Raw genomic sequence first — 25,302 nt, 5'->3', positions numbered from 1 at the left:
CTCATCACTAATCAGGCTCATAATTGAGTATAACTCCCCTTTTGGCATGTACCGTATAAAGCACCTGCAGCACGTGTCTTACACAGACCAACTAATCTCCCTGTCACTATACTCAGTATTGTATAGACTTCTTAGGAGAGACTTATGCATGGCTTACAGAGTAATCTCTGAGCAAAACCTAATGAATTTGTTGCACATCCATAAATCAAATGGCACTAGAGCTACCTGTTTCAGAGACCTAAATATGGTCTGTGACTTGAATAGCACATGCTGAAGGGACAGATTTGTCGCCCAGTGACTGTGGCATCTTTGGAATAGGTTGCCAATTAATGTGAAGCAGAGCACCTCTATGACACTGTTCAAAAGGAACCTGGACAAGTGGATGGGGCACCATAAATTCTTACTTGGGATAGTGCCCACAACCCTCCTGGACATGGGCAGTCATTACTAAAAACAGTCCTGGGTATGACTAGAGTATCTATGGTATTACACTGGGATGAAACTGCTAGGTTTGAAATGACCTCCGGATTGATAGCCTAGTAACCTCCTATAATCCTATGATCCTATATTCCTGTAATATTTTACAAGTTTCATACTGAAAAAACAAATTCATCGCACTTTAAGGGTTATTCACATTTTTATTGCAAAAATATTATTAGTTTCAGCTTAAATTCAGAGAAAATAAAGCATGCATGTACCTGCAATCTGTTTGAGGGGTGTACTTTTTTGTTTGACCCATTCCCCCCAGAAAAGTAGCCCTTGCAATCTAAGCACCACTTACTAAATTGGTCACTATCCTTTCTCCTTCCATTAGATTATACTCTATAGACCAGTTACTTAGTCTCACTAACTTCCTGGTTTCTGCAGTCAGTGAATAAAAAAGACCTTTTCTATGTTGTGCCTCCTTATTAATTGCACTACGCCAGCTACAAACTGATTGTTCTCTGTAATAACTGACCTGAGAGTGGGAAGCCGACTATTCTACCCTTAATTCCCATCCACCCCTTCTTACTCTATTATATTTCCCACACACATTGCATCTGTATGCCCAATCCCTGACCCTCCTCAAACAATTTTACTGCTATCATGAAAACACCCGTTTCTATTTTTCTATTTTCCAATTTCCCAGCTTCCATCTAACATTTAGCATCATTCCCAGCAATTCTCCCTCCCATACCACTTTGCACTATAGTTATTCATACACAGCCCCCTCCACAACAGTGCCTATTATGCTACATTTCCATGTCTACTTTCCTTAAATAAACCCTACCTCCCTCCTATCTTAACTACATCCTCATACTCTGTCTTTTCAAATCCCTCGATTTCTTTGCTTTCAGAAACATCAGAAAAGATACCAGGATAACCTTACTCTCGGTCTTCACAGAAAACACTTCCTTCCTAACTTCTTTCTGCCACCTTTCAGATTCCACTACCAGTAAATATCTTACAGCCCTACAATTCTTTGCTTCCTTCTTGATTGCTTCCACACTACCTGCCATCAATAAACTACAGATCTTTTTACTTAATCATGCTACTCCTCAGTATATCCTCTATTCCTTTCTTTCTACTTAGCCATCTCAAATCTTACTATGATTCAATAATAGCTCTCAGGTCACTCTAATTTTGTCCGAATCACATATCCACTTCCTCCCTAAACTTTCTATACATCGCGCCAATCCTATTTAATGATGCCCCTCACCTTTGCACAAAATATAGACTAATTAACTCCATTTCAACTTAAATAAAAATAAAGTTAAGAGGAAAACTACTGTCCAAAACCAATAATCAATAATACCCCAGTATACTAAAATCTTGCTTGGAGGAGGCATTCACCCTAATCCTGGCCCCACTTATCACAACCAGCATCAAGATAATTCCATTCCACACATGAATATAACCCCCACAATAGCCACCTCACACAGACACACACACACACACACACACACACACACACACACACACACACACACACACACACACACACACACACACACACACAGGTAATGCACCATTTACCACCATAAATATTAGAAGCATAAGAAATAAAACTACTGAAATACATGCTTGGATTACCCAACATATGCCTGATATACCAGCATAACTGAAACATGCATTTAACCCAACATAAATGACTCTGGAATTACACCCCCAGCTATAATATAATCTGTAATGACTGTATAAACAGGAAAGACAGTAATATTGCTTTAAAATTTCCTAACAACTGCCATATTTCCCCCCACAACAAACCAATACCAAAGTTCAATTCAGCAGAGCTTCTTTCTAAAAATAAACAACTGTCCTTTACATCCCTCCTGGTGACAGTATAGCTACAATAGAAGATATCCTACATAGGATATCCACAACAATTCCAGAAGAAAAAAAAAATACTACTAGGTGATATCAATATCATCTGGTTGGGCATAACCTCCAACTCTACTGCATGTAGCATGAACTTGTACCGTTTCACACAACTAATTAATTGCCCCACACATAATAGCAAGACATCAAATTCCTTATTAGACTGGATCCTAGTATCAGACTCTAACAAATTCACTAGCACAGGTACAATGTCAGACTCTTATCAGTGACCATCTCCCAATTTATATAACCAGACATCTCACACATCCACTTAAACTGCATGTTTATAAAACAAAAATAAACGCCAAGAGCAAAACACAGTAGGTAGTCCAAAACAGCATATAAATGTCCTCATTACTTCAATAGTTGCAGTATATCCAAAAGCAGCAAAAAACGAAGCAACAACGAAGCAGCAACTAATTCGGTATAAAGATTTAATGATAGTACACAAACAGGTTACCGCTTTCACCAAACGGCTTCATCAGACCTATAACAGTCATTAAATCCATTAGTTTAAATATAAAAAACAGCGGGAAATTCAATCAATCTTAAAGTGAAAGCACTATATAAAACATATGTACATAATTTATCCATTAACACAACGCTATATAAAAAAGTATAACCCACATAAATCTAATACAGTAGAAGCTGTCTAAAAAATGTATATATACAAATACAATATATATAGAAATATCATGGCAGATATATATGACATGCCTGTCCATCAATTCGTTTGGTGAAAGCGCTAACCTGTTTGTGTACTATCATTAAATCTTTATACTGAATTAGTTGCTGCTTCGTTGTTGCTTCGTTTTTTGCTGCTTTTGGATATACTGCAACTATTGAAGTATTGAGGACATTTATATGCTGTTTTGGACTACCTACTGTGTTTTGCTCTTGGCGTTTATTTTTGGTTACCCTATCTGGATTTTAGCATGTTCGGAGAGCATATTTACTTCAAGCAGGTTCTTATTTTATTCAGTTATTATGTTTATAAAACAACATTAAACCTGTCTTGAGTTTAATTCAGAAATATCCACTACTTATTTATTTATTTTGACATTTGTTGAATGGGTTAGCTAATAATAATGCCCTCAGTTCACAATATATTAGTGAGGACATAAACTCACTGATATCCATGTGTACAATGGCCTCTCCAGATGGCTCTCACGCTAGCATATATGGAGATGAATCCTCAATATTAGAAAACAAATGGACTTTAGAACATATGGGGGGTGCTTGGTGGTTATCAGACAGAAGGAGAAAAAAGAATTAGAAAAAGAAAATTAATGTGATCCTGTCTAACTCCTGGCTGATTATCATTTTCCTCTTGTTTAACTTCTGGCTGTTTTTCAGCCGTTGAAAACACACCTCTCTGGAACAAATAAAATCTTCAAAAAAAACACAGGTAGCAGCCAGGTAGTTCTAAAAAGGTTTCATCCACATATTTCACAATCCACAATACACAGTAAGCACTTTCATCCATAAAAGGACTTCTTCAGACTGAATAATGTGAACAAAACACAATTGCTTAAAAACATTTCAAAGAAGACACATGACTTAATTAATGATGACATAACTTCCTACTTTTGAGATAAGCCACAAAATCAGCTCTATCATTCAGCCCAGGTGGATAGCATGCATTGAGTTTAACTTGCCAAACATATTCCTTCCACCCAAGCTCCACTTCTGTGTCAAATCTATTGTTAATATTGGTCACTTCATCCAAGACAACAAACTTTAAATCAACTTTACATGCTGGACTGTTTTTATAATGCTTCCCAAATGCATTTTTTTCATCTTTTACAGCAACAGCATACTTATGCTCATAAATTTGTTTTTTCATTTCTCTTGTTGTACGTCCTACATAGAAAGAATTGCAGGACAGACAAAGTCCCAAATAAACAATATATTTTGATTTACAGCTATATCTTCCCTGTATTTTAATTAAATACCCTCCAACTGTTAACTCATTTATATATGTCATTAAAAAATTACACATATTGCAATTTAAACATTTATACATGCCTGGATTACTAACCCTATTATTATACGGAAAAGGGTTTAATTTTGCTTGAAACAAATCTTTAAAACTTTTTCCTTTTTTCTATATAAATACTGGCTTTTCTCCTATGACCTTACATATCTCTACATCCGATTTTAGTAACTTCCAATTATTATTAATTATATTTTTTATCAATGAAGTATCTATCTACACTATTCTCTATCTGCATGGCTGTACTAAAATCACTGTGTTTACCACTAGACACTGCCGCTGTCATTTGATCACTTCTCATTAAGTGGCTTTCATTAAGGGCTTCTATCACTACACTTTCTGGATATCCTCTGTTAATAAATTTGTCACATAAAACTCCACTTTCCCTTATAAAGTCACTATCCTTGTCTGTCAATGCATCTATTCCCTTGAGCTGACCTTTAATGATGTTTTTCTTAGTTTTTATTGGATGTAGGCTATCATAATGTAAATAGGCATTATTTTGTACTTTTTTCTTAAAAATGGAGGTGCCTAAACATTCACCTTCCTTATAAATAACTAAATCTAAATAATTAACACTATGTTTATCATATGTTGCCGTAAATTTCAAATACGAACATACTTCATTCAAATAATTTATAAATATATTAATGCCTTCACCTCTCCAAATAAAAAAAAAATCATTGATAAAACGTTTATAAAACATAATATTTTTCATAAAGGTGCTCTCATATATATGAATTCTTTCCCACCTTTGCATAAAGATGTTAGCATAACTCGGGGCCATGGCAGCTTCCATGGCCACACCATTAGTCTGCTTATACATTCTTCCATTGAATTAAAAAAAAATATAGTTCAGAATCAAATCCAACATTTCCACAATAAGGCTTACCATTTCTTTGGAAAGTTTTTTAGCCTTTACAAGTTCAAACCTAACTATCTCCATTCCCTCATCATTAGGAATGACGGTATATAATGACTTAATATCAAGGGTGACAAGATAATCATCCTCACTAATTCTTAGTTGCTTAATTTTATTTTTAAAATCAAAAGAATCCTTGATATAAGCCTTATTATCTACCACAATAAGCTGCATATGTTTATCTACATAGATGGCCATTGCTTCTGTTTTACTTCCAATAATAGTTACTATTGGACGCAAGGGCGGATTATCCAAATCTTTGTGCATCTTTGGCTGCCCAAATATACGACTGATTTTCAGAGCTTCCACCTCTAAAAAATGCCTAATTTGCTGAGTAATGCTCCCAGCCAGAAACCATTCTTCAATTTGGCCATCTATGAACAAATAATCTTTTTTATTTCTTTAAAGAACACCACTTTATAAAAAGATATATCATTCAACATTTCTTGCATACTTTCTATGTATACCTTTCTATCTAAAATAACTAATGCACTTCCCTTGTCTGCTTTGGTAACCAATAATTCTTCATTATTAAGCAATTCATTAAGGAACTCTTTTTGCTTAACACTTAAATTAAAATATTTAAATGCAGGTTTATTTTCTAACAACTCAATAATCTGTTGTTCACACAGCATTTGAAACAGTTCCAGCTCTTTCTTTAAAGGAGGATTATAACAGCTCGGTTTAACAAAACATCCATATTCACTAGACTTATTAGGAAACAATAACTTAAAGTTTAGTTTTCTTACATAATCTCTAAGTGCATTAATAGTGTTACATTTGTTCGCCCTTTTAGCAGGAATAAAGTTCCACCCTTTCTTTAATACATGGCAGAGCTCTTCATTTAAAACAATACTAGATACATTCACTATTACAAAACCAGCATCATAAGTACCTCTTTCTGCCAGCGCTTGTTGAATTTCTTTTTCAGTTTTTCAGCTGTATTAGTTTTATAATCTATCCGTCTCTGCAGATATTTTCAGTCTACTTCATATATATTTAAGTTTTCTCACCTATAATCTCACCACAAGTTTTTTTTTATCTTACTTTCTCTTTCTAGAAACTCTGTCCAGGTTTTTCACTCTCACTCTAATTACCTCATTGCTCCCAAACAACTCACCAACACCTCGCATAGTGCTTGACTTATTAGTATTGGTTAATATAGTCACATCTACCATCATGATTAGTTGATGTTTTACACATGAAACAATTGATCTGATGTTGTCAGTCTTCATTCATTCTTGATGAATGGGACTTGGTTCCAATTCTCAGAACCGGCTTGGCCATTATACAGTTCACTCCAGACAAAAAACTCTTGAGCTAAGACTCTACACACAATGCTCCTCTCACCATTACCTCAGAACTCATTTGCCACTCTGATAACAAGACGCGTCAGCCGATACTCTCTAGCTAAGTTTAAAAATAGATTAGTTGTGCAAAATCTTTCCATAACCATAGATGTCCTTCTCTTCCATGTTGCAGTATTCTCACATGTGGGATCTTCCGCCTGAGGATGACCAAACGTCCGGCTCATCTACCAAAGCTATAGCCTGGTTGCTGTAAGGTGCGTGGGACGTCACACACAAGGATATGGTTCTGAGTATCTAAGAGGATATAGTCTGAATACAACTCTCCCCGGGGCCCTGGGGTGAAAGGATACAAAAAGTGTTGTCCAATTTGTAATGCTTAGTAAAAGTGTGTACAGAAGACCATTTGGCTGCCTCTAGGGTGGAAGCTGTATTTAGGCCTTTGAGGAAGGCTCCTGAGTAGGCCACAACCCTAGTGGAGTGGGTCTTGACTTTGTGGGGCAATTTCTTGCCATGGAAAGTGTAACAGAAGGATATGGTTCTGAGTATCTAAGAGGATATAGTCTGAATACAACTCTCCCCGGGGCCCTGGGGTGAAAGGATACAAAAAGTTGGTTTGACTTCTAATGCTTTTGGTCTTATCTAGATAAAACCTCAGTTGCCTCGGAACATCAAAGGAATGGAGCACTTTCTCACTATCATTTTGTGGTGAAGGAAAGAAGGTGGGCAAATGGATGCATTGGTTAAGGGATAGTTCATTTACCAATTTACCACTTTGGACATGAAGGAGGGATTAGTCCAAAGGAAAACCCTGTTCTTATGGAAGATGGTGTAGGGTGGGGTAGCCATGAGTGCCTGTAGCTCAGAAACTCTCCTAGCTGAGGTAATGGTTCCCAACAAGACAGTTTTCCAGGTGCACATCTTTAGGGTGGCAGAGGCTGCCGGTTCAAAGGCAGCAGTGGTAAGTTTTTTCAGCACAAAGTTCAGATCCCAAGGAGGAGGAATATGCTTTCTTGGAGGTCTGATGTGGAGGACCCCCTTAAGAAACAGCTTTACCACCAATCTAGATAATAATCTGGACAATACTCCTGCACTTAAAAACATTATCACCCCCTATAACAATCCTAGACCGCTTCGATCCTCTAACAAACTACTAATTCAGACTAGCAAAATTAATAACACAGCCGGTGATTCTCTCTTTGCAAACTCTGTAAGTAGACCCTGGAACTCTCTTCCAGCTGATATTACCTTACTTTCCACCTTAGGTCAATTTAACACTAGACTCAAACAACATTTGTCACTTAACTGGCTATGTCAATGTATCAAGCCAGGCTAACTCGAATGTGTAAAAATCTGTTAACCAGTTTACAGTGTAATTTAATTTAATCCTGACTTGTGCTCAGGACTAACTGTAACCTGTGGAACTTGTTTAACTTGCTTACTTAAGTAATCTCTGTAAATAGTCTGTTTGTAATATGTAATGCTGGTATTAGGTAATGCTGTATCTGCTTACCCTTGGAGCTTTTCTCCCCGGGCCTCCACTGAAAATGGACATGCATCCAGTCGGACTACCCCGGTCAACAAATGTAAAATAAATAAAATAAATAAATAAGGGAGGATCCATGGGTAAGCAGGCTGAAATGGCTGACAGGTGTGCTTTCACTGAAGAGTATGAAAGTTCTGATTTTAAGATCTCACACACATAAGCCAGCACTAGAAGCACATCTGCTTGGAAGGGGTCTAGTTGCCTTTGAAGACACCATTTTGAGAACCTTTCCTATTTAGCTAGGTAGGATCTCCTGGTAGTGGGTTTCCTGGCCTCCCTCCAAGTATAGGTGTCTAAAAGGGATCAGAAGTTTATCACCCACATGGTAAGGCCGAGGGTTTGTAGATGAGGGATCCTTTCTGTTGTGTGAGCAGATCCACCTTGTGAGGCAACGTGTGGTGATTGCCCTTGGCAAGAGATAGAAGAGGGGGGAATCAATGTTTCCTTGGCCAATAGGGAGTCACCAGCAAGTTTTTGGCTTGTCCCACTGAATATTCAGCAGGACCTTCTGAATGAGGGGGAAGGGGTAGGAGAATGCATACAGGAACAGCCCCTTCCATAGAATTGAGGATATATCCACTTTCCAGTTAGTGGAGATGGGAGCCAGGACCAAAAAAGCCATAGTTGTCTATTCTGAAGGGAGGCAAACATGTCTATTTGTGGAGTGCCCCACTGGTGGACAATTCGTGATTTTGAGATAGAGATCTGCTGAGGGCATCTGCTACATGGTTGTCCTGTGATGGAATGTAGACAGCCTGCAAGGTTACATTGTATTGCGTGGTCAACTCCCAAGCTTGTATAGCCAGTCTGCAGAGTAAATATGATCTGGTCCTCCCTGCTTGTTCACATTACAGTGGTACTGTCTGTGTAGACTTGTAAGGGACCAGGCTGCACGAATGGGAGAAAGGTTTTCAGAACTAGGACCAGAGCGGCCATTTCCCTCACATTGATGTGTTTTTTTCTTGATGGAGGGCTCCCACTGAGCTTGTACCTTGAGACCATTCATCATGGCCCCCCTATCCCAGGTCTGAGGCATCTGTGTGCATGATCTGGACTGGCTTGGATGGCTGTAGAGGAAGGCCTAGATTTGGCAGTATGTGGCACACCCACCAGCCTAACTCTTTTTTTAGGCAGGGCAGGAAGGGGACCTGGAAATCCAAAGGGTGATTGTGCTGGGACCAGATATTTTTAAGGTACCACTGGAACTTTCTCATGTGCAACCTGGCAAGGGGTAACATTGGAAGAGTAGCTGCCATGGAGCCCAGCAAGTGGAGAAACTCCCTGGCTGAGATGTGTGAGACTTGGATCAGGCTTTGGAAATACTAAGTTAATGAAGTGACCTTGTCTTGTGGGAGGAAGGCCTTCACTGGATTTGCCCTTATCCTGTAGCGCAAAAAGATCTGGTCTTTGGATGGCATTAGGGACAACTTCAGTAGGTTCAGGGTAAAACCAAGGCTTTCCAGGAGAGACATTGTGAATTCCAGGTGTGTCTGGAGGGTACTTGCCTGTTCTGCTTGGATGAGGGTGTCAACCAAGTAAGGGAAAATCTGTATGCCCTTTGTCCTGCAGAAGGCTACTGCAGGGGCTAGGCATTTTGTCAAGACCCTTGGTGCTGTGGACAAACCAAAGGGCAAGGCAGTAAACTGATAGTGCAAGGATGGCACAGCTAAATGCAGAAATCTCCTGAAGTCTGGGTCGATGGAAATGTGGAGGTATGCCTCTTTCAAGTCCAGTGTGGCCATGAAGGCTCCAGGTGTCAATAATGGAAGAAGGGTTTGGGGGATAGCATGTGGAAGGAAGGAACATGCAGGAAGGGGTTTAGAAGGGACAGGTCCAGTACTGGCCCCCATGGGCCCTCCTTTTTTGGAACCAGAAAGAGTCTGGACTAAAATCATTGACCCCCTTGTCCTGCAGGAACTTTCTCTATGGTGCTTTGAGCTAGTACATCCTGAATTACCTGGGGGGATCAGATGGGATTGTTTTTCTGGAAGAAGGAGTATGCCTATTGGAGTAGTTTTTTCTTGCCAGGTCATACATCACCCTTTTTCCACTACGGAGAGAACCCAGTAGTCTGAGGTTATAAGGTGCTACAGGGGCAGACAGTGAGAGAGGTGGGTAGAAAGGGGAAGAGGGTGAAGGGGATTTTGGCAGTCATGCAGTACTTGGCCTGTCTGGAAAGGACTGCCTGGGAGTAGCTTGAAAGGAGCTAGTCCTGGGGGATGAGGATTTTCTGGCCCCTTTCCTATGCTTGGAAGAAGAGGAGGAAGTATAAGCGGTGGGAGCCCTTCTAACAAAACTTAGTTTAGCTGGGTAGTTCCTGTAAAACTTAGGAACTGGGGATACCAGGAGATATTTCAAGTCTTGCAGTTCCTTATTCTTTTCTTGCAGACTTTTGAACAGTTCTGCAGGCTGTTTGCCAAACAGGAACGTGTTGTCTAATGGTGCATCCAGGATCTTGTTCTTGAAATCATCTGGCAGAGGTTGAAGCCTGAGCCAGGAGTAGTGCCTTAACACAGAGGCAGATTCAGCTGATCTGGCTGATGCTTCTGCAGCAGCATAGCTGTATTTTATGGAGTGCCTGGCTACCTGTGCTGCTAGTGATAGTTTTGAGGAAACTTGAGCCTTATTAGGGGAATCAGGCATGGAAGAGAGTAGGGTAGATGCCTGGGAAACTAGGGTGTACTTTACCATATGAGTTTGGCAATTGATGGCCCTAAATGCCAGAGTAGGGGAAGTGTAGATCTTTTCCCCAGCCTGTCCATCATCTTATTGCCCTTGTCTGATGGGAGTAAAAAGGAAGATGGAATTTGCCTTGATTGCTTGTCCGGTGCCACAGCAATGACTACAGGGTCTGCCATGGGGGGAGGGGGTTAATTAGGTATTTGCATTCTCTGGCTTTTTAGGGGCTGGGGTTGTGGTTCTTGGGTCTGGGGGGCAGCAGCAAAGGTGTCCAAGTAAGCTGGAATCACTGGAGGGATAGCAGAGGGAGAGGGGGACTCCATTTGGAGAAGCTCAAAATATCTTTTTTGCACCTCAGTCATCTGGGTGGAATCCAACTTATCTCTCACTTTGAAGATTGTCTCTCCAAAAGTAATGTCTTCTGGAGAAGAATCTTCTTCCAAAGAGTCTTCATCTGGGGAGAAATATTCCAGTGGTGAGGCCAGCTGTGAAGTGTGAGAGACTCATCAGATGAGGAAGAAGAGGAGTCTTCTTCCTGAGTTTGAGGAGGAGGAAAGGGGTCTGCAGAGACAGGCCTGGGACTTAGGGTAGGCAGATCAGGGGTTTGAGAAGAAGCAGGCCTCAAGGCCATAATGACCTGGAAAAGTGACTGGGAGAACGTTTGCCAGTCCAGCTGTTGCTCCATTGGAGCAGACAAATATCTGCTTTTTTATTTTCTCTTAAGAGGTGTCTTAAGGCTTGGATGAGAGGCCGAGTGCCTGCAGTCCAGTGTCAGGCCTGAGGCCGAAGCACCCTCATTGGAAACTGTTGGCCGTCTGGATAAGCCTGGTTCCCACCCCGGCATCAGCAGAAGCTGATGTTGCAGAAACCTCCTCGGACATGCAAACTGCAGAATCACGGGCAGCTTTCAAAATGGTACCTGCTGAAGTTGCCAGTTCTGTCAGACATTCCTTAGCACCTATACTGGCAGCTGGCAGGATGTCCAAAGTAGAAGGTGCAGTATCCAGCCTACTAACCTTAACCTTCTTTTTAGGCAGCTCCACCTCAATGGCTGGTAAACGATCCATACCGAAGGCCAGGCATTTGAGTCTTTGATTCTCTACAAATAGTTTTAGGGCTGCCAGATGGCTGCATAAGATCTTAGAGACAAACAACTGGCAGATTTTACAAGTCGTATAGTCATGCGATGGCCCTAAGCAAAACAAAGATCATGGGTGTCTTTGTGTGGAATTTGCCGACTGGACTTACATTTGCCCTTTCTAGATGACAGCAGCTAACAACAGGAAAAAACAGCAACCCAAGCTCAGACAAAAACAAGAAGATTCCCCAATGGGGTACTTATCTTTAGACTTCTTTGGAAATGCGGAGCAGAATGAGCAAGCTGATGTTCGACTGTGGCAGAGAAGTTCTGCGGTCTGTGCATGCAGACATCACATTATTGGCCCATGGTCTATGGCCCTGTGTGTATCATCCCACACACCTTACAGCAACCAGGCTTTAGCTTTGGTAGATGGGCTGGAAGTTCGGTCACCTTCAGGCAGAGAATCCCACATGTGAGAATACTGCAACATGAGAAGAGAAGGACATATTTTATTCTTCTTTAACAAATTCCTGTTAAATTTAAACAATTACTTTTATTTCCTTCTCATTTACTTTTCTTGAATGATTCTGTTTCTCTACCCTACATACCTTCATGGTATTCTTGTTACCATTGTTGGTAACCTTTCCTCTTCCTCTACGTTTTCTGGTAACCCTCCTTTTATATTACCATCACTGGTATTCCTCCCTTTCTCTACCATTCTTGGTGTTTCTCTCTACCATCATTCATAGAATTTTCATCTGTGTGTGTGTGTGTGTGTGTGTGTGTGTGTGTGTGTGTGTGTGTGTGTGTCTGTGTGTGTGAGTGTTTCTGTCAGCCTTTTCATTGATGACTTCTGTCCTCACAAAATGGCAGAAAAACAAAAGGGCAATTCAAGTTTCAAGAAGTGCCAAGACTGTGGTCGAAAGATGCCTCATTCAGATGGGCATCTTCTATGTGTAGACTGTTTGGTCTTCAATTCCAGAGCCTTAGTAGAAAAACAAAACAAGCTGATATTAAAAGGAATGTTAATATCTTCTTTTAAAGAAGCCCTTTCCAAGCCAGATCCTACTTCTTCTAAATCAGACAAGGATAAAAGATAAGTCATTAGGTGCTGAGCTCTCCTACAGCACCAGAGACTAAAAGACACAAATCTTCAGTTCTGTAAGCCTCCTCAGAACTGAAGAGTAAGGTTCCAAAACTGACACAACGAGAATCTTCTGCACGGGCAACCATGGCAGTCTTGGCACTGAGAGCTAGGGCACCAATGTTGGCACCGGCCACCTTAGTTTCCCAGTCAGTACCAAATTCACCATCTGCAACACAGCAGACTCTACCCACCCCTTTGGTGCTGAATTCAGAGACATTTTTAGTTCCCAGGACTAGGTATTCTCCTTCCATAGACCCCTTTGTGAGTCAACTTTCCAGTCCATTTTTGGAAAGGCCAGAATCCCCTTCAGGGATGTCTGTCCAATCTTCCAGGATTCTTTCCGAGGTAGATGATGTGAGATTGTTGCATTAGCTTTTGGCAGCCAGAGGTCTTCCTGCCCCTTCAAAGACCACTCTCCTCTTTGGAGCTGGGGTCTTTTCTCCAGATTTTCCTCCTCTGATCACCTCAGGAGGCTTACAGCCCTCCACTTTGATTCATCCAGTTCCAGCTGTCCTGGTGCTGATAGGTACTCCCTCTTTGCCTCCAGGAGGTGTTCTGATATCAATGAGGGGGAGGACACCCCCTGGTCACCCCCTGAAGATGTCTCCTTTAGAGACATCCTGGAGATCCTAAAACAGAGGGGTGATTGGAAGCCCAGAGACCTGTCCTCTGAGGAATCTGTGTACTTGCAAGTCTTCAGTACTCACCCATCTACTTCCTGGGTGACCCCACCCACTGACGACCTCATTAAGTTAATCATGCAGTGGGCATGGAACACCCCTGATTCCATAGAGCTGATCTCCCAGAGACCAGACAAGATATTATTAGCACCTGAAGATCACCAATACTGGGCAAAGATTTTAGCAGAAGATGCCATGGTGGTGGGAATAGCCATCAAGAAGGAACTTGCCAATGGGAGTTCCACAGTTCAGCCACCTGAGAGTCTAGGATGATGGACAGATTTGGAAAGTGAGTTTATGTGTCATCGACCTTCACCTTAAGGTCCTTGAATTTCATAGCACACTTTACTAGACTTCAGGGGGATCTGATCAAGAAATTATTGGATACCCTCACTGCAGCTGTGTCTGATGAGGTGTGGAATAAGGTTGCCTCTCAGCTGGTCCCCCTGGAGTCTATATCAAACTCATCCATGAGACTCATCACTCCTCATGAAGGATGACCACACCAGCGGGTTCAGGCGTTGCCATAATGTGTCATGCCTGGATGTGTTTGTGTGAGTTAGCAGAGCCTTTAAAGTCTTCCTTCATCAATGCTCCCTTTGATGGATCTTCCTTGTTTGGCCCCAAAGTCGAACATGCACTAGCCAGGTGTGAAAACGATAGAAAGACCCTTTCTGTTGTGGGCATTCATTTTTCTACTCCTCAGTGATCCTATTCCAGGAATCAGAGGAGTGGGAAGATGTGGTTCAAGAAGTCCCAATGGCCTTTTCAAGACACACGTGGTGGTAACTACCCTCGGGGCAGAGGGAGGATCTCTAATTGAAGACACCCACCCCGTAGCAGAGGTGGCCTGTAAAATCAGAGTTCCAGAGACTCCTTCTCTGGACAACCCTACCAGCACTCCTGAAGGGAGGCCCAATTGCTTACCTCTGGAAGCAGCTGGGGTATCACTTTCACTACACCAGGCAGCCTGGCGACTAATAACTTCCTATGCAAGGATGCAGAAAATCATCACCAGAAATTATCATATCCCCTTTATTCTTTTCCCAAGATCACAAAGAAGACTCTCCAATATTCCACCCAATCAGAGGGATCAAGCAGTGTTGTAGATTTAAAAGCTGTTAGAAAAAAAGTGTCATCCAAGAAGCCCACCAGACCAGCTAGGATCCAGATTTTACTGGAGGTTCTTTTCAGTGCAAAAAAGACAGGGAACTAGAGACCAATTGGATAAATAAGAAAAATTCCAGGACCCAAGAAAACCGGTGAATTAAATCAATGTAAACCACAAACTAAAACTAAAAGACACCGGTGAAACATGGCAAATAATAAAAACAGAGCTTTATTACACAAAATAAAATGTAAGCACTTAAACGGTTATCCAACCTCTTCTTCAGACCTAAACGGTGAAAATGCTTACATTTTATTTCATGTAATAAAGCTATGTTTTTATTATCTGCTGTGTTTCACTGGTGTTGTTTAGTTTGTGGTTTAAACTGGAGACCAATACTGGATCTTAGCCTTCTGAACAAATTTGTTCAGCACTTTACAGTCTATACTTCCCTTCCTACAGAAAAATGATTGGGTGCACTCTATAGACCTTCAAGATGTATATTACCACATAAAAGTGGACAAACGTTTAAGAACGTTTCTCCATTTTCAACTAGAAGCTGGTCATTTCCAGATCAGAGTGCTGCCCTTTGGTCTCACCACAACCCCCAGGGTGTTCACCAAATGCGTGTCAGCAGGCACAGCCCACCTGAGACTACACAGATTCTGACTGTTTCCTTATTTAGATGACTGGCTCCTCACTGTCCCCTCCAGGCATCTACTGCTTTGAGCCACACATTTTATCCTGCATCTTTTCAACTCCTTGGACATAAAAATCAACAAAGAAAAATCCCAGCTGACTCCAACACAAGACCTAAAGTTTATAGCAGCTCATCTCAATACAGTATCTTGTGTAGCTTCTCTCCCTCTTCACAGACTACAAAAATAAGGTCTCAAGTGCAATTTATCCTATCCAAAGACACGGTTCCCGCTCTTGTCCTCCAAGCTTTAGGCTCTATGGCAGAGACCATAACTTTAGTACCTTTGGAAAGATTTCACATGAGGCAACTTCAATAGCTTTTAGCTGCACAATGGCCCATACTAACACATCCCATCACTTATCCCATTCTAATAACAAGTCACTGCAAGAAAGATCTATCCTGGTGGATGAAGTCAGAGGAAACCCTTCTAGGCTGCCCCTTCACTCCTTCTCACCCCAAGGCCATACTGACCATGGACTCCTCCCAGATCAGGTGGGGGGGCATTAAATGGAAGAACAGTTCAAAGCACTTGGTCTCTGCAAGAGGCCAATTTGCACATCAACGTGCTGGAATTGAGGGAGGTGCTCTTAGCATTGAAGGCCTTTCAGTCTGCCCTCCCTCTGGAGACAGCTGCAATTCAATCAGATAACACGTCAGTTGTCTGGTATATCAACAAACAGGGTGGAATCAGATCATACCCCCTGTGTCGGGAAGCTCTCAGAGTATGGTAATGGGCAATATCCTCCAACCACTTCCTAGCTGCAATGCATATCCCGGGGAGCTCCAATGTGATAGTGGACAAACTGAGCAGATGCATTCTCCTGCCTCAGGAGTGGTCAATCAATCCCAAAGTGGTGATGGAAATCTTTCATTTATGGAGTCAGCCTTGCTGCGACCTCTTTGCCTCCCCAATGAACAACAAATGCAGCAGGTATTTTGCTGTAATCCCCCTTAGGGGGAGTCCCAGAGAGATGCTCTCCTTCTTGGTTGGCCCTTGGGACTGCTCTATGCCTTTCCCCTCATTCCCCTGTTCTTGTAGAAAGCTCAAAGGTTGAGAAGCAAAGTGATATTCATTGCACCATTTTGGCCCCAACAAGTCTGGTTCCCCTTTCTTTGGCCTCACCTGATTCACCGTCCATGGATTCTGGACCCAGTTCCAGACCTGCTGTTTCACCCACAGTGCTTGGTGCATCCCAGTCTTGACAGTCTCAAGCTGACAGCTTAGTTTCTCCAATTCCATTAGTTGCCAGGCAGAGTAATATAGCTTCTTCAGTACAAAAAATTTCTCCTGGCTTCTCACAAACCCTCCACCAAGAAACTTTACCTTAGCAAATGGAAGAGATATTCAATTTGGGCCCATACACATGATTTAAATCCATTTTTAGCTCCTGTTAGCAAAGTTCTAGAATTTTTAGCTTTCCTCTTTGATCAAGGAGCTTCTGCTTCCACAATTAAAGTTCAATTAGCGGCCATTTCTAATTTCCACAATGGCTACGATGATCATTCTCTAATTTCCCACCGTTTATGCAAAGTTTTCCTTAAAGGTGCATTGTATAAAGCCCCCATTCAAGGATTCTATAGCTCCATGGGATTTGACTCTGGTTTTACAATATTTGGTGCTTCCACCCTTTGAGCCAGCAGCAACTTGCCATCTCAAATTTCTGTCGTGGAAAACTCTTTTTCTTGTGGCCCTTACTTCTTCCAGGAGAGTCTCTGAAATTCAAGCATTACTTGTAAAACACCCTGAGCTGATTTTTCATAAGAATATGGTTTCTTTAAGAACCAACCCTTCCTTTCTTCCTAAGGTGGTCTCAGAATCTTATATCAATCGGAAAACTGATTTGCCTGTTTTCTTTCCCAGCTTCCCCAATAAAGGTGAATATTGCTTGCACTTACTAGATGTTCACAGACAATTATGTTTCTACCTTGACAGGACCAAAGAGTCTAGACAATTGGACCAGTTATTTGTTTCCTTTTCAGGTTTATCTCTGGGGAAACCTGTCTCAAAGGTTACCTTATCAAAATGGCTCAGAGATTGCGTTACCTTCACTTACAGTCATAACAACCACAAGTTACCTGCTCCTGTTAAAGCACATTCCACCAGCTCCATAGCAACGTCAGCTGTTTTCCAGTCTAGGGCGACCATGGATGAAATATGTTCAGTCACAACATAGACTACTCCACATACCTTTATCACTCATTACAAATTGGATATGGTCTCCAAGGGAGGAGCATCATTTGCCTTTATGGTTCTCAAGAATATCCCTTCATAAGGCCACCCAGGACCTAAAGTAGCTGGAGACTCTATCCCATTCGCCAAGAATGGATAAAGATTGGCAACATCAGATAAAGAAGTTCTGTTCTTACCATAAAGTTCCACCTGCGTTGTCGATCTTCATTCATTCTTGACATCCTGCCCTTCCTCCCCCTCCTACAGATTTCTTGAAGGATTGGAAACTTGTTCTGGGAACCTTTTAGGTTTCACCTTAGACATGGCTTCTACCTTGTATACCTATCACTCCATAATACTTTGGCTGCGAACTTTATCTAAATTAATGGACAGAAGGGCACTATGGATAGACTCTTAGCTCGAGAGTTTTTTGGCTGGCATGAGCTGTATAATGGTCGAACTGTTTACAAGGATCAGAACCGAGTCCCATTCATCAAGATGAATGAAGATCGACAACACAGATGGAAAGCTATGGTAAGAACATAACTTCTATTTTATGTTCTAGTTATGCGCATTTATATATGTTTAATTTTTATGTATAACTTTGTATATGTATTATGTATAATCTGTTTTTTTTTTCCGTTTCTGCTACCGCTGATTAAGTTTACAACTCACTTTTGTAAATTGTTTCTTTGGAACTTTTCCCCCCAGGCCTCCACTGAAAATGAGCCTGTGCCCAGTTGAACTATCCCAGTAAACAAACGTCAAACAAATAAATTAGTAAAAGAATAACTTAAACAGGTGAAGAACTTAACATAAATGTTCTAATTGCATTGTTTCATTCCTGTTTACCATACAAGCTAACTCTAACTCATGTATGTAATGCAAGAGTGAATGTACTGTAGTGTATTGAAAACTTATCTTGTAGCCTTTCTTCTTAAATATGTACTAAAAATGGACCCCAGCATATGTCTTGGTAATCAAAACAAATATAAACTTGTGCGTGCACATGTGCATGCGTGCACGTACACACACAAACACACACCTTGGTATCCTGTGGTACAGGTACTTCATGACTACCATGGGGCTGTGAACTGGCACTATGTGTGCTTCCTGTTGCCTGATAATGTTTGACTTTTTCTCTTTTTAAGTGAAAGAAAGGAGATGAAAGGAAAAGAATGTATGGAACATATGACTGAACTGTAAACTTTAATTTTCTACACTTTTTCATGGAGAACCCACTTATTTATATATAACTAAATCACAAAAAAGTTTTTGAGACAGGAAATAAAAAGACCATGAAAATGCAGTTACAAGACCCTTCTAAAAAACAGCCTTAAATATTCAAATGAGGCATTTTTCCATTGTATGAGGGGAATCTAAATGCCGAAAAAATACCTTACTGTTTATTTAGTCTTTTTGTATAGTGTGGGGGAAAAGTGAGGCACTCTCATTTAATTATCTCCTACAGTTTTCTGGGGGAAACAGAATGATGAACTGAAAGGTATATATCGGAAATGAAACCGGTGTAAAATCTAATCTTGGTGGAGGGGGTCTTCGTGACCATTTTTATGAAGGCTTACTATTTAAATTCTGCTTTGCATAATTTTACTAACTGGAATAGTTAGGCCATACTTTTTTTTTGTTCGGTAAGAGACAGATTACTTATTTTGCAGTAAATTACAATTCTTATTTAAATATTATTTATCTCTTGTACAACTCAATGTTATTTTCATATTCCATGTGCATTACCTTGACCTCTGTATGTTTACTCTGTATCAAAGCTGTCTTGACTTCTTCATTGAATGTTTTATTTATTTATGCACTTTGAAGGACTTGTCTTTCAGGTTGGTATTCATTATTTCTTCCTGCATTTTCTTTCATTATTGGAGTACAGGATATTATTTAGTGGATGTCTATCAAGTGATAAAATCACAGTTGATTGAAATACACATGGCTGAAAAAAACTGACAGAAAGAAAAAAACTGACAGAAAAACCACTTTGACTGAAATTTCACTTGACCAAATTCCCATTTGACTAAATACTCATTTCATTGAATCATAAATCAAAGGAAACATTCTACATAACACAGTGCATCACAAAACTGTTTTTGCAGGGGGGAAAGTCCCCCTGCACCCCCCACACCATCCTTAATTATTTATAATAATTCCACAGTTGTACAAACAACCAACCAAGGAAAATAGAAAAAGCACCATAAATAGTGAATTAGTGTTGGCTCACAAATACAAACAGCTATACATTTTGAGGGTACAACATGACAGGGGGCACTGCTAATCCACACATAATCTAGACTCACTTCTTCAGCAAATCATATAGTCAAAAATTACACCATAACATAATGCATATTCACTTCTATACTTTTCTTTCATTTGTAATTCAGTAAAATGAGTGCATAATCCCTTTATACTCTTGGAGCCAGACTGCATCTGTTGAACTGGTCATTGAATCATATTTGCATGCACTTTTCTTATTTTACTTTAACCTGTTGGGCACCAGTGGTGTGAACTGAGAGGCCATCCCCTGGGTGGCCAGCATACGTATTTGGGTCAGTGAAGCAGATCCAAAGAATGCAGCCTCTGTCCCTCACAGGCTCACATGGTACACTGGTTGACAGTGGTGGGATTCTAACCTCTTCACATGCCTGACTGGTTATAACATATGGGTGGGAAATAGTGCCATTCATGATATTCCCCACCATACTTGGGGATTAATGAGCTGTTGTTCTTTTCCCAAGTTCATTGATTGATGTCAGTTAAATACAATTTTTAAAAGGTGCCATTCATCTGTACAAGATAAACAAACTGAGACATACACCCATACTGTAACTCTTTATTTTTATTTCTGTCACCTGCCTTAATGCCTAGCAGTATTTCCGTTCACAGTAAGCAATGCTGGCCAGATCATTAACGATCCATTTCACATTTAAGGAGATTTCCCCTATTTTCCCCCTTCCCACAAACCAAAAATAAGAAGACTTTCTCACACAACAGCCTCCCAATGCCAACTCAAACGTCAATTACAACATTAATATAAAATATAGTTGGCAAAGTTATTCTGCTGTCATCCTGCTTTTTTTTTCCTAAGCCACTGTAAATACACAAAGATGCAATATGCATTTTCCAGACCTATTATTGCTTCAAGTCCCTCCAAGGCTGGAAGTTGTGTATGACCCTAGTTACCTATAACCAGTTCAGCCTTGTAGAAAAGGATAGAGAATGTAGTTGTGATGGAAGAATTCACAGCATACCTCTCAACTGTACAGATTTTCACAGAATCTCCATATTTTTGCCTCCTATTTTTGATGTGTTCCTCCTAAAATCTGTACTTTTCTGGCAAATAGCTGAGGATTGAAGTCATTAAATAATAACAAACATTTGAGTTTAAGATTCCACATCCTTCAGAAAATTCATGCTAATGTAAAACCTATTATTCTATCAACTTTCTAAGTTTGTACAAGCAATATTTAAAATCTGTCCCTATTTGACCCCCATCATTTTAGGCTGTGTCCAGATGTTTTGCTCTAAGAGATTGAGAGGTATGATTCAAAGTGACACATTACATTATTATAATGTCATGTTGGAAATGAGAAAAAATTATGTTGAATATGATTTTGCTTGTAATGCCAGCATCTTGGGGATGGGGAGGTTAAAGGTTGATTAATTTCATACCACAGAAACATGTGATTACCTAAAAAATGCATGCTACACATCAAGAGACACCAGATTTATAAAACTGATGGCATAACAGAATGACAGTCCCATTACTGATTGCTGTTCTACATTATAAAAATAATGACCAAGTATAGCTTCCCTTTGAAACAAACCTGCAGATAAATTACTCCTACATCCTACCATCACATTTAAAACAACTCCTTCAAAATCTACTGCCTATATTCTAACTTCTAAACATTGCTACCCCAACATTCATTCCTTTTCTACCTCTCAACCCCAGAAGCGGATGCAACCAGTGTACTGCTGGTTTCTGCCTGAAGTGTCATAACGAAAGCTGTTTTCTAGATTTACTGCAATTTGTATTACTGGCATACTAAATTTTAGTTATGTTTGATAAAAAGTACACCAATAACTCATGTTATGAGGATGTGATGAATTTACGACTGTGAATAGATTGAATGTAATTTAAAAAAAATTCTGAACAGTTAGTAATGACAATTCACTATAAGAAATGAGAGCCCTGAGACAGCACTTTGAAAAATAAACTAAGTTTCAGCTTCAATAACAAAAAATCCCAAAAGTCACTGTTTACAGTTTTCAAGCGTGTGTGTGTGTGTGTGTGGGGGTAAGGAAGAAGAATTCCAAATGTACTAGAAGCTAGAATGTATCTGTTCATTTCACAGGACAGTCCAGATTTTGGCAGTTGCTTAATGGAACTGTACAGAACATAATTCCATTCTCCCTGTAAATATTACAGAAAAATGATACATGTGAAACACATTAGCATGACTAGCATGTGTCAGTTAAGTGAAAGCACATTATTTTCATTAATTAGAGACAATAAATCCTACATTTACATTTAACAGCTCTTATTTTCTGGTTTGGTGTAAGATTGCTCTTACCTTTTCTGATACCCAAAGTAGAGTCCTTTCTCGCCGACAATAAATCTCGGAAAATAAGAGCTGTTAAATGTAAATGTAGGAGCCAAAGCCAAGACTTGCTAGCATAGTTGTAGTTCGATCCCCTCTATTTTATATCCAGAGTTCCTACACCAAAAATCCCAACAATTCTGTTAGCAAGGACACTTGTTTAAAAATATTCTGGTCATCTGATACCTCACAATCTCTCAGTACAAGAAATCTGGACAAAGCCTAAAATAATGGGGGAGGAACAAAGACAGAAAAATAGGGATGCATTTTAAATATTGTTCATTTAAACTTTAAAAAATTGGAAGAATAAGGTTTGCAGTAGCAATGCATGCTTTTCCTAACGGACATGAAGTCTGAAACGCAAAATGGCATTATTTGATGACTAAAATCTCGATGATTTGCCACAAAACTACAAATTTTATGAGGAACAAACCATAAATATTAGACATTCTACGAAAATCTGGACAGTTGAAAGGTATAGAGCCAAAACTGGCCAGAATGCAAACACTACTGTATGGAGCATGGAGATTATATTCCGATAAGGGAAAATGTTATAGCCTCCCAAGTGTGACAGTGACACTGAGTCATAACACCACTTAGTGGAGCAACCTCAAGTGTTGTTATGATCAGGACAGGGCACCCCTCCACCAGCGCTGTCATGGTCGGGTTGGAGCGCCCCCCCCCCCCAAGCGCTATGCTATTTGGCAAAAAAAAAAATAAATAAAAATAAACTGGCAGATGGTAAAACAGCTTTCTTTCTGCTTTGCTGTCCATGACTCTCAAGTATCCCCAAATGTGTCTCATATTTCTCATCATGATCTGTCCAACATATATTTTTGTTACGATTTCAGTCAACTGATAACGTCAGGCATTCGAGTTGCATAGTTGTTCAGAAAAGCATGCTTACGCAAAACTATTTCTATTATCTTAACTTTTTCAGTGAATTACAACAGCATTTAAAAACTATCCCTAATTTTGACCCTTTGTACCCCAATTATGTTTGCATTTCTCCGGCATTCTTACACAAACACTGACAGGTACTCTGCTGTCTGTGTAACGGCGGCCGTACTAAATGCTTTTCCAGTTACAACATTTGTAAAGCACTTGGTGCATCTACACTTCTGTCTGTCTACTGGTTGTACATGGAGAAGACAGCTGCATTACAATTACGATCAAAGACTCTGTCCTAACCTTTTGTGCTCTCAGCATGGATGCGCTCCCGAGAAGAATGCCTTAGCATCCATGTGTCCAATACATAAGGTGTAATCCTCTGTATCCTGTAACGCAGCTGCTGCAGCTGGTATACGAAGAGCACTCTCTTAAAAGTCGTATTACTCTTCTTCACTCTTTGGACCTTTTTTACGGCTCTCCAAAGTTAGGTAAATGCACCCCAGCCCCTCTCCATTCTTAGTGACTTCACACTATACCTGATTACAAGCACCGGCACGATAATAGTGTCGTCACGTGTGCTTTCGTTAACATGCCAGACTGACCACCACTGTGACCACGACCACGGATTGACAGAGGATACTGCCCATTCGAAAGAAGCAATAAAGTCACCTTGGAAGCTGACGTCGGAATTCACTCGTCGTTTGCCCTCTGAAAATGAGAAGACATGGGGATTAAAAAGTGCGCAGTACCTGCGCCAATTACAATTGAAACGGGAATTGAACTTCTGAAGTATGTTCTTACCCAGTGGGTTGCGAATTTCGATTTGTTCTGAATACTTGAACGCATTATAACCAGACATATCCAGAATTTCCAAGCAGGTGTCGTCAAGTGGATAACGGCTCAGAATCGTCGTACCAGCGCCGTCTGGCAGCTCAGGGTTTCTTTCATCAGCGATGTTTTTGTATTCCGTGCCGTTAAGTACACAGTGGAAGTTAATAAGACTCGATTTTCCGTGTCCTATGATCCCGAAAAGACGAATGCTAATTTTGGCTGCCGTGAACCCAAGGTTCAAGTCACTGCTTCTCCTTCGGAGGTTGTAACTTCTGATCCTACTACGTAAAGTCTCCACATTACTCATGTTGTTCTTAAATTCTGCCTCTAAAATGTAGTCTGACTATTCAAAATGTTCGCATTATGATCATTTTATTCGGGGATATAAAAACTATATCGTATTATGACCCGCCCCAAACCCAGGAATAATCCCAAAGGGGCGGCACAGACGGATGACACGCCAATTGTATAGCCTCGGAAGACAAAAAGAAAAGAGAGATCGAATGAAAGAAAAGAAAAAAACAATCGGACAGTCCTTGTAGCTGAGTTCGGGGCATTCTATCAGTGTGGTACTGGTACCTCACGTTTAGTCCTGCCCAGCTTTAGGCGTGCCGGCAGCGACTGGCAAGCAAAGCCTGCGAGCCGAGGTACTACACTGATAGAATGCCGTAAGTGAATGTTATGTTTGATATGGCCATCGATATAGAGTTGCCACCTTTTCAAATGCCCAAAGTGGGACATATTTGGTACAAATGTCAGATTTTGCAGGGCGAAACATACCCACAGCCAGTACAAAGGGCAGAACTTAATTTTTTGCCTAAATAAAAGCGTATACTTGTGGTATTTTAGTTGCTTATTCTATTTCTTATATTATTTAAACAACATCTAAACATCCAGATCTTAAAATCATCAGCTCCACAAATAGGCAATGAAGAAATAATATATACCAACCTCAAAATTAACCGAAACAAAACCATCAACATAATTGGATGCTACTTCCCACCTGGCCAAAACATCCCTCCACTAGAAAACCTCCTCAGCTGGTCTACCCACCATCTCCCCCAAGAAACTATCATCTTATGTGATTTCAATATTGACTGGCAATCCTGTTCTGGCAACAATCCAACCCATCATGTACACCTTCATTGCTTCACCCAACTAGTCCAGTCACCAACAAGGATAAATAAAAACTCCAGCAAGCACTCTACCCTGGATTGGATACTAGTCAGTAAGAACCCCCAGTCATATATAACAGGCTGCTTAT

General features: G+C 40.4%; 1 protein-coding gene across 1 annotated transcript in view; it reads right to left on the bottom strand.

The window, feature by feature from the left end:
- LOC122798815 overlaps positions 1-24,585 on the bottom strand; it is a 149,914-nt gene extending 125,329 nt beyond the window's left edge. The window contains exons 1-2 of the mRNA XM_044067939.1: positions 24,009-24,585; positions 23,744-23,915 (exon numbers count right to left, since the gene is read on the bottom strand). Of these exons, the coding sequence (XP_043923874.1) occupies positions 23,744-23,915; positions 24,009-24,345 (509 nt within the window). The 5' untranslated portion in view covers positions 24,346-24,585. The remainder of the gene's footprint in view (positions 1-23,743; positions 23,916-24,008) is intronic.
- Between the last annotated feature and the right edge of the window lie 717 nt (positions 24,586-25,302).

Source organism: Protopterus annectens, chromosome 3.part1, assembly GCF_019279795.1.
Source record: "Protopterus annectens isolate FY-2018-M chromosome 3.part1, PAN1.0, whole genome shotgun sequence".
Lineage (NCBI taxonomy): Eukaryota > Metazoa > Chordata > Ceratodontiformes > Protopteridae > Protopterus > Protopterus annectens.
The sequence above is the reverse complement of the archived record's forward strand: the minus strand, read 5'-3'. Positions and strand labels throughout refer to the sequence as shown.